General features: G+C 47.5%; 1 protein-coding gene across 1 annotated transcript in view; it reads left to right on the plus strand.

Moving 5' to 3' along the window:
• mtnr1ba (melatonin receptor type 1Ba) overlaps positions 1–10026 on the plus strand; it is a gene marked incomplete at both ends in the record, with an annotated part of 41713 nt that extends 31687 nt beyond the window's left edge. Inside the window, 3 exons of the mRNA XM_084466288.1 lie at positions 8637–8755; positions 8898–9626; positions 9844–10026. Of these exons, the coding sequence (XP_084322414.1) occupies positions 8637–8755; positions 8898–9626; positions 9844–10026 (1031 nt within the window). The remainder of the gene's footprint in view (positions 1–8636; positions 8756–8897; positions 9627–9843) is intronic.
• Between the last annotated feature and the right edge of the window lie 683 nt (positions 10027–10709).

Genomic DNA, 10709 nt, shown 5'->3' on the forward strand with positions numbered 1-10709 from the left:
GCACAAGGCATGCTGCTCCGGAACAGGCCTCTAGCTGTTTTTTTCTCTCTCTCTCTCTCTCTCTCTCTCTCTCTCTCCTCTCTCTCTCTCTCTCTCTCTCTCTCTCTCTCTCTCTCTCTCTCTCTCTCTCTCTCTCTCTCTCTGCCCCTGTCACTCTCTCACTGTGACTCATTGCATCTTCCTAGCCTCTTGTTGTGTGCTTTCTGGGTCTCTCGTCTGTTGGGTCGACAGCGAAAACACACACACACAACAAAAACAACAACAAAAAAAAAAAGCCTGCCCATTCATTCACCCCTTGCCTCCGTGTCTCTCTTCCCCTGGAGCCGGTCTCATATGTCCTTGTAAGTCCCGCCCGGTGCTTATCAATATGCAATCAATCGGAGCTGTCGCTAGAGCTGACATGAGCCGTCGCCTAATCTGACAGCTTAAATTAAAGTGGCATGGTGCCCACTATCAGCACTGGCAGCCCCCCCCCCCCCCCCCCTAACCCTAACCCTAACCCCTCCCCGCGGTCAGCTCTGCATGCACGCTGCGCGCCACGCCAACCGACCGGACCAGACAGGTGGTATCAAGCACCAGGCAAGCAAAGCGACCGCCCAGAGCTGTGGATGTGTCCTCGCCCCAGCGTGTGAGCGGGAAGGAAGGAAGGAGAGAAGGAAGGAGATTACCCATTTGGAAAAACAATGAAATATTGAACAGAGCTGGGAACCTGAATCCAGTACCTTGGACAGCGACAATGCCAATAGCAAGCTTTTAATGAGGGGAAATTTGTCCCAAGTGATTTTCTTTTGTTGTTGTTTTTCGATGGCTATTACTTTAATCTGTGTTTCACCTGACACTGTCTGTCTTTGCTCCCATAAATTCTTTATGTGACTATGTACATTGTTTATATAATAGGAATATACCGGATACATAATGTATCATTATCATGCCCAGGCTGAGAGCTTAGTGCTTACACTACAATATTTATCACACTTTACGATGTGCACACTTATTGGTTTTGGGGGTAATTTATGATTGTCTTTCCAGCGTTTTTTTTTCCAGTTTTCGTAGAATTTCGATTTTGTTAGCCTGTGTTGCACTATTCGATGTAAGGGCCTTGGTGTCTGCTCAACAGAGAATATAAACTGTTTGAACCAATGAACCAAGGTCTGTAGTAATGCTATCTCAGATTATGCAACAGGGGAAGTGTACTTTAGGTGCCAGTGGAACAATTTGACCCGGTTCCTACTGTGTTTTCTAAAGAAGAGAAAGACATATTTAGTGTTTCAAAAGAGAGGCAATGCATACCTTCTCAAATACTGGATAATGTTTCATAATTTCTAAGGCATTTAACATGTGGAGTGCATAGTATTATTTTCTCCTGGCCCGTCACAAATTGCAAATTGTCTACAAAGTACAACTTTTGTAAAAGCCTTGAAAGTTGCCTTCAAGTTCAGTCATTCGCTGACTAAAGAGGGGTGGTGAATGGGTACACTCGTGCTACGAGTGTCGCAGAACCAAAAGATCTCCATCACCAAAATCCAAACTGACGGATAAGGTCATATCACCGTATCATTCCAGAAGTGATGTCACGCCGCTCTCAGCACCCTCTCGCACACCATTCAGCAAGCGGTTGTGAATGGCTCGTTAGCTAATTAGCATTGATAACGCCACACAATTACTCCACCATTGTTACCACGCGGGGGGACTAATGGCAAGTGCCCCTCTCATTATACCCTATTCCAAGCCCTCCCTCGCCTGCAGCTCTGGGTCCCGGGCCCCGACCTTGTTAGTCAACCCTCTGGGTTCCTCTGATTGTGATGATGTCCCTTGTTTTGTTTCTTGGGTGTTTTTTTTATGTTTCAACCATTTGTTTACATTGACCCTACCTCCCCCCCCCCCCCCCACACACTGCTATCAACCTTTTCTGGTGGTGTGTGTGTGTGTGTGTGTGTGTGTGTGTGTGTGTGTGTGTGTGTGTGTGTGTGTGTGTGTGGTGTGTGTGTGTGTGGTGTGTGTGTGTGTGTGTGTGTGTGTGTGTGTGTGTGTGTGTGTGTGTGTGTGTGTGAGTGAGTGAGTGAGTGAGTGAGTGAGTGAGTGAGTGGCAGGGAGGGGGTGAGGGAGGACAGGGAGGGGTAATCCAAAAGCTGGGTCTGGGAGTGTGGGGGAGGGATTTTGAGGTGAGCTCCCAAGCAACTCCAGGTTAATGGGTCTCTCTCTCTCTCTCTCTCTCTCTCTCTCTCTCTCTCTCTCTCTCTCTCTCTCTCTCTCTCTCTCTCTCTCTCTCTCTCTCTCTCTCTCTCTCACATCCCACTCTCGTACTGGCTGTCATGTATAACCCTTGCATTAAATCAATAGAAAGCCCCCCCCCATCGCTCCTCTGGTGTCGCTGACCTGCTGGTGTCTGCTCACACCTTCTCTAATTAATTCTGGTGGAACTGTCATCATTGTCATCATCCTCCACCTCCTCCACCACCACCACCCCCTCCCTCTCTATACCCCTCTCTTCCTGTCCATTTATTTTACACACACTTCTAGTTTAATAACTCTGCATCTTGTTCTGAGTGTGTGATCTAGTGTGTTGGTTTGGTCTCTCTCTCTCTCTCTCTCTCTCTCTCTCTCTCTCTCTCTCTCTCCTCTCTCTCTCTCTCTCTCTCTCTCTCTCTCTCTCTCTCTCTCTCCTCACTTTAGCCTCCCTCTCATTTTGCCCCTGTGATACATAATGGATGAAGTGGTTATGGAGCGTGGCGGTGGGAGCGGGGCCAGCGAGGTGTCCGGAGCCACCACTTCATCTGCCTCACATTGCTGCTCACACGTCCGGGGCCCCGGGGCCCATTAACCTGGAGTGGCTCGGAGCTCACCTCAAAATCCTCCCCCACACTCCCAGACCCAGCTTTTGGATTACCTCTCCTCCTCGTCACCCCTCCCTCCCTCCCTGCCTCCCTCTGTCCATCCCTCCCTGCCTCCCTCTGTCCATCCCTCCCTGCCTCCCTCTGTCCATCCCTCCCTGCCTCCCTCTGTCCATCCCTCCCTGCCTCCCTCTGTCCATCCTCCCTCCCTGCCTCCCTCTGTCCATCCTCCCTCCTCCCTCTGTCCCTCTGTCCATCCCTCCTTCCCTCCCTCCCTCCCTCAGACAGTGGTTCAGAGTAAAGCACCGTCTTATGTAATGGTGTTGATGGCAGTGCGAGGATAAACAGCCACACTGCAACATGCACAAGTTGTTTTTGTTTGTGGTTTGTGGTACGCAAGCTGTTGGGGGAGAGTAGGGCAAATCAAGGTAACAAAATTAGGGGATAACTTTGCAGTGCTTTAAGCAAAGGGCTCTGTTTATCTCCCCCGAAACCATGAGTATCCTCTCGTAATCAAAGGCCTTCTAAACTGGAAAAACTAATTTGTGAAATATTTTCATAGCGTCAGCATGTGACACACACACATACTGTTGTTTGTTTGTTGTGTGTGTGTGTGTGTGTGTGTGTGTGTGTTACTGTACATGTACATCTATTTGAGACAAGATCATGTTGGTGATATGGTAACATAATATTGGCTCTCACTGCTTCAGAAATAACAAGGCACTTTAGGTCAACATGCATTCTTCAAAGAAAATGTAATGTTAATGAGTTTTAATTATGAATGGCCCACCAAATAGAGATATGAGAGAGAGAGACAGAGAGAGAGACAGAGAGAGAGAGAGAGAGAGAGAGAGAGAGGGAGAGAGAGACAGACGAATCAAGTGGCAGGATGAAACAGAGAGAGAGAGAGAGCGAGCCAGAGAGAGAGAGAGACAGAGAGAGAGACAGACGAATCAAGTGGCAGGATGAAACAGAGAGAGAGACAGACGAATCAAGTGGCAGGATGAAACAGAGAGAGAGACAGACGAATCAAGTGGCAGGATGAAACAGAGAGAGAGAGAGCGAGCGAGCCAGAGAGAGAGAGACAGAGAGCGAGAGAGACAGACAGACAGAGGGTCGGACCTGCTTTGAGCCTCATCTGGCACTTAACCCACCTGCAGACACATTCAGACAAATGGATGACACTCCAACGCTCCAGCTGGGACGACTCTCACACGCACAGCGTACCACGGGATCCAGCAGCAGCCGCGGCAGCGCAGGCGTCGAGCGCTGACGGGCCCCTCTGGTCAGGCAGCTGCCAGAGCAGCAGACCCGCTGCTGTTTGGCTCAAACTTTTGGCCGAGCGGTGCCGATAACAATAGCGAGTTTGTGCATATGAATGAGATCTCGAGAAGTTATTATTTCTCTCCCCCCCCCCCCCCCCCCCCCCCCCGCTGTTTAATATTCTGTCCAGTCAGGGAAACACGGACGCGTGTATTTATTCCGATAATAATTGGTTCGCCAATTTATTTATTTATTCATGTATTTATTTATTAACATATTTGTGCATTTCTCCTAGAAATAGATAACAAGAGAGGTGAATGAATTACTTTTGAAATAAATCTTAATACACATGGGGAATAAAATGTATTCTTAATACACATGGGGAATAAAATGTATTCCACTGATTGATACTTGGTTTGGACACAATAACAAACAGACACATCAGTTATTGTAGCGAAAGGTAAGGCAAAAAGTATGTATTGTATTTCTCTATAGGGATCCTTCCCATATATTATAATATAATATGAGTCTGTCAGTGGCAAAAACAAGCAGTTAAAGAGGAGGTAAATCGACTGGGCCCTATTTCCCAAAAGGATTACATTGCAGCCCGCTTTGCGGATTACAGCTGCAGCACTCTCGCTCAATAGTGGACCGACACCAGAAACCGTTGTCCGCTTTAGTCCCTTAGACCTTAAATGATCGGAAATAGGGTCCAGGTTGAAAAACCAAGAAGTTTATACGTGCCATGCTTTATAAAAGTGGAAAACAGACAAAGATATCTCCAATGGATTGTTTGCACATTGCGTTCCAAGCCTCAGAGAGGCCAAGGAATCACTTTGCCACGGTATAGGAAGGGGCCAAAGACCCAAACTAAAGCAACCTGGATTTCAGGGCGCCGGTAACAGAAGCTCTCGCGGGGTGTGGGTTTGGCGGATGAGTACCTACGTGACGTAGCCGTGCCCGGGGAGCGATAGAACCACGCAGTGCACTGGCAGTAAGTGGGCCAATCAATCCCCAGCACAGTGGCACCCTAGTGTTTACCACCTCACCACAATGGTGCTGGGCTTTTTATTTATATAGCGGTAGAAATATTTATAGAGTGGAAGAGTGCTTTGGTTTGTTTGAATTAGTGTGTGTGTGTGTGTGTGTGTGTGTGTGTGTGTGTGCGCGTGTGCGTGTGTGTGTGTGTTTGTGTGTGTGTGTGTGTGTGTGTGTGTGTGTGTGTGTGTTTGTGTGTGCATGTATATATGTGTGTATGTGCATGTGTGAGGGCGCATGCGCGTGCATTATCCGGCTAGGAATACGAGTATGCACACACTAACCGCTAGTGTGTGGCTCTTCATGCCGCTCTGTTTACTCACACACACATCATGTGGTGGAGGGAAAACAAGAGTACAACGTGTTCGATATTCCCAAGCTCCGGCCCCGTTTGTGGAATGAAACATTCAAGAAATCCCCAACCTCCCCCCAGCCCCCCGCCACCGCACTTACCGTCTCTCCGTCACGCTCCTCCTCTGCTTGTATCGTTCCTGCCGCATCAATATGCACCTAGATCACAATGCTAATGAGCTTATTGTCTTCCTCTGGCAGTCCTCCCCTGTTCAGATGCCCTGCTTCCACTCCTCTTGTCTCGTAGTATTGATATTGCTTTGGGCAAGGGCATGAGGGGCTTGTGAGCGCTTTGACAATGTTGATTTGTTGTCGTTGGAAGTCATATTCAATACCTTATTTCTGTTATGACAATAGTACGCGATCATTTGATTACTGTTCAGTTTGTTTTTTTGTCCTCTGCCCTCTAGGTGTGATTTACCACAGTGCATAAAGCGTTCAAAGTCAAATTGAATAACCTTCTCAATGCAAGTTGCAAATGATATACCCTCATCTGCCCAGTTGGACTGTGACCAAGATTCAAAGCAGAGGGAAGGATAGACATTCGGTGCGCTAGACTCCCTTTGTCGTCTGAAAACACATTAAAACAAGTCACACATTTCTTGTTTCTTTGGTGTACGGAGCCCATCACCAAAAAAACATGTTACTTTAACAAATTGTCCAAACTTTCTGGAAGATTGAGTAAAGAAAGAATGTGAATAATTATATAGAATCTACTAGAGGTTTGTTTACGGCCTTTGAAATGCCAGTTCAAAAAGCTGTTTTAGGGAAATGTTTACTTAACCATTATTTATTTATTAGGAAGTCGATTGAGATCGAAATCCCTTTTGCATGAGAGCCCTGAAATCATGATAAAATATCACAAAAAAGACAATTATAGAGACATAGAAGGATCAATCAAAACAAAGGTTTTTTCAGCAAGTAACAATCCAAAGTCTCTCAGACTAACGAGTAATTGAAGTTTTCCAATTTTGGTGCAGCTCATGCCAGAGATAAGGTGCTAACGTGCAGACGGTTGGTACGTCGTCACGACGAGGCTCTGACACCCAGCCCGAGAGAGATGTGAGTGGCAAAATGTGTGCTTCAAGGGGAGTCATGAAAACGACTAGTTTTAGATTGACCGACAGCCGGCAATACCTCGTGCACATAATCACTCTGTATGAGGCACAAAAGAAACAGGAAGCACATGAGTTCTTCCCCTCACCGCTTAGCGACTGCAACCAGCCCACTCCGCCCTCCGCTTCCGTTCCATGGCCTCTGAGCCGTAGCCCCGGAGCCTCCACAAAGAGGTTATCGCTTCATTGATTAACTGTGACATTAGAGTAGCTAGTAGTGCCAATGTGGGCGTTCAAATTTGCGGGGTGAGTGAGTGCGCCCGTGTGCAATTTATAGCAACCGCTTCCGTTCCTGTACTGTACCGTTTAATCCCAGTCTAACTGCTGTGCACAAATAGTGTACAGCTACTCAGGATCAGTGTTGGGAATGTTACTTTAAAAAAGTAATGAGTTATAGTTACTCACTACTTGTTCCAAAAAGTAACAGAGTTAGTAGTAAAAAAAAAGGTAGCTTTGTAGATGCGTGTGTCGTTGTGAGTTGCTTACAACGGATGTCGACAAAGTCATTATGTCTCCTGGACATAATGTTCACTTTACATGCACGTTCTTGCCTTTGACCTCAATGAATTTGAAGTAGTGCTTATATCTCCACCTTGAAAATGCCAACTTTTCATCGGATTGCTCCGGACTCGCCATTTCTACTGCTTCATCGAGTGTGTGTGTGTGTGTGTGTGTGTGTGTGTGTGTGTGTGTGTGTGTGTGTGTGTGTGTGTGTGTGTGTGTGTGTGTGTGTGTGTGTGTGTGTGTGTGTGTGTGTGTGTGTGTGTGTGTGTGTGTGTGTGTGTGTGTGGGGGCACGCGTATCCTGGCTTGTGTGTAAAAACACTGGCTCCGATTGGCTACCATGAAACATGACTCTGCCTTTGCGAATAATAATCACTTATCTCTTTGTTAAACCACCCGGTCTCATCAGTTTGTGTGGAGCCAGGGGTGCGTTCGGATTACGCAGTTTATTCAAGCAATTCATAGTAACGCACCGCATTTGACTGTCAGTAACGGTAACAGCGTTGTAACGACGGAAAAAAGTAACTAGTTAGATTATCCCGTTACTGAAAAAATAACGGCGTTACCCAACGCCGTTATTTTAAACAGCGTTTTTACAAACACTGCTCAGGACCATTCAAGTTGTAGACATTCGGAGTTGCCATGCCGTACAAATTGAAAAATCAATTGACTTGGGAAATAGTGAAGCTCGCTACCATCATGAGTCACCAGCGCCGTCTGAGAATGTGAGAATGCCGTCTGGAGAAAAAACGAAGGATGAAATAATAAAATGGCCAGATACAAATTGTAGAAGTTGGAAAAAGACCTGCAGCAGAGCTCCCCTTCTGCTGAACAGGAGCAGCTAGGGCCTGACATGGTGTCATATCTGTTGAAAATGGAAATAACCCAATCCCTGGACGTAATGCATATCCTGTTGACAATAACATCTCGTTAAAGTGGGCGGGACTTGTCGTCTGATAGTTTTCAGAAATTAAACGCAATGTAAACCTTTTCTCATCCAATTAAACGCGGTGACAATAGATGACAACACATAAGAGAGCGTCCTGGCTTAGCATTGTGCCAGTTGGCAACACAACTCATTTGGGCATCAAATCATTTCCATCTCAATGACACTTAAGTGTGCCCCTTAGCAGCCCCTATGACATCCTCACTTAAGATTGTGATCCAGTGGTCTTTGTCACGTTCCCATAATAATTCCCATAAAATTCCCATTATAAAGTGCACACCCCCTGACGAACGGGCGTGAGCATCCATACGCTTCGGCCACTGAGCAGAGGGGCCTGCCGCACTGGCCTGATTGATAGGTAGAGATTATGAAGTGGCCGGCGCGGGCACGTCCTGGCCGGACATACTGCAAGGCTGCCACTACTCACGGGGATTGGCACTTTAGCCAAGTCCCTGTGATGTCACCTTAGCGAGTCAGCAAGTCTGCTGAATGTCCTCCCGAGAACGAACCAACCTCATATCCATGCATATTTTAGTGTTGTCATTGACTCGCCTTGCCCTTCGTGTCTCTCTTTTTTTCCGGTGGACAGGGAACGTGTTCGTGGTGAGTCTGGCGTTTGCAGACCTGGTTGTGGCCTTCTACCCATACCCTCTGGTGCTGTACGCCATCTTCCATGATGGCTGGTCCCTGGGAGAGACCCAATGCAAGGTGGGCGCTAACAGCTTTTGACTGCCAACAACAAGTTATATCAAGCTCTCTTAATTCTAACACTCTCTCCCCTGTTTAGATTGTCTTCTTCTTTCTCTCATTGATCTGTTTGTCTTTGTCTGTTGTTCCCCTCGTCCGGCAGGTGAGCGGCTTCCTGATGGGCCTGAGTGTCATCGGCTCCATATTCAACATCGCGGGCATTGCCGTCAACCGCTACTGCTACATCTGCCACAGCTTCTCCTATGACAAGCTGTACAGCTACCGCAACACCCTGTTGTGGGTGGCGCTCATCTGGGTGCTGACCATCCTGGCCATTGTGCCCAACTTTTTCGTGGGCTCGCTGCAGTACGACCCCCGCGTCTACTCATGTACGTTCGTGCAGACGGTCAGCACCTCTTACACCATCACGGTGGTGGTGGTCCACTTCTTTGTGCCCATCGCCGTGGTGACCTTCTGCTACCTGCGCATCTGGATCCTGGTGATCCAGGTGCGGCGCAAGGTGAAGTCGGAGGTGCGGCCGCGCATCAAGCCCAGCGACCTGAGGAACTTCATCACCATGTTCGTCGTGTTCGTGCTCTTCGCCATCTGCTGGGCGCCGCTGAACTTCATCGGGCTGGCGGTGGCCATCGACCCCGAGGCCGTGGCGCCGCACATCCCCGAGTGGCTCTTCGTGGTCAGCTACTTCATGGCATACTTTAACAGTTGCCTTAACGCCATCATCTACGGCCTGCTGAACCAGAACTTCCGCAAGGAGTACAAGCGCATCGTCACGTCAATATGGAAGCCGCGTCTCTTTTTGCAGGAGACGTCCCGGGGCGGGACGGAGGCCATGAAGAGCAAGCCCTCGCCGGGGCTCAACAACAACGACCAGGTGAAGGGAGACACTGTGTGACCCTCCCAACTAACTCCCCTCCCCCCCCAACCCCACCCCACCCCCACCCCCAACCCCAACCCCCCCCCGACTCCAACTCCTCCTCCTCCTCCCCCCCTTCTTCTTCCACTCCACTTGTCTGTCGTGATCTCAGCTATCTCACATTGTGACTCCCTCCCTCCTTCCTCCCTCTCGGCCCCTCACTATTGTTTTCCAGCTGCCGAGCTCCATCCCTCTGTCTCTGCACTCGGCCGGCACCCCGGACCGTCGCCGCTGCTCCAAGGTGTTCACAGCTCACCCGGCGCTCAGCAAGCGCTGTGGCTCCAGGAGAGAGAGGCAGAGAACTGATGAGACGGAACAGGTGGAGACACAGACTGAGGCTGAGAGGAGTGAAGACTGAGGGGGGAAAAAAAAAAAGACCAAAAAAATGTTGCAGACTACAATTACTGTGTTTATCCACACTTTGAAAGAGTGCCATTCATCAAAATATATATAGATATATATGAGGAAATTAATAAATATATATATATATATATATTCTAAGTTATTATACGTATCATATTCTTATGTACACCTCAGGGTGCCTGCCTCCTCTGCTGCTTTTGCAATATGCATTCGAAAGTGGAGGCGCCAATAGTTTATTTATATTTTTAACACCGCAAAATTCATGACGTTTGTCTGAGAGTACTTTCACTTTCATTATCTTCATGGTTTGGGTGTACTGTAGTAGTATTCGGCACCCCAACTGTTGTGTATATTGTAAAACAACATCACATGTCATTATCTTTGTGACATGTGAAGTGTAGGTGAACATTGATTAAAGTAACAGATAAATCTTTAGCAAATCTCCATTTCTAGTAAAAGTGTCAAATGCCTCAAAATTTTTATGGGCATTTCTGTGTCGTCGTTGAAGGTGCCTGATTCTTTGTTTTTTGTATTTCTCTGCTTATCGCCTCAAATATTTTGCCAAAAATGACAAATACAAAACAAACACATTGCAGTGAAAGACTGTGGAAGTATTTTAATGCTTTTCTTATCAACATTTAAAACAATATTTTGATGATTGAACATTGTCAGGTTGCA

Source organism: Micromesistius poutassou, assembly GCF_964030765.1.
Source record: "Micromesistius poutassou genome assembly, chromosome: 4".
Taxonomy (NCBI): domain Eukaryota; kingdom Metazoa; phylum Chordata; class Actinopteri; order Gadiformes; family Gadidae; genus Micromesistius; species Micromesistius poutassou.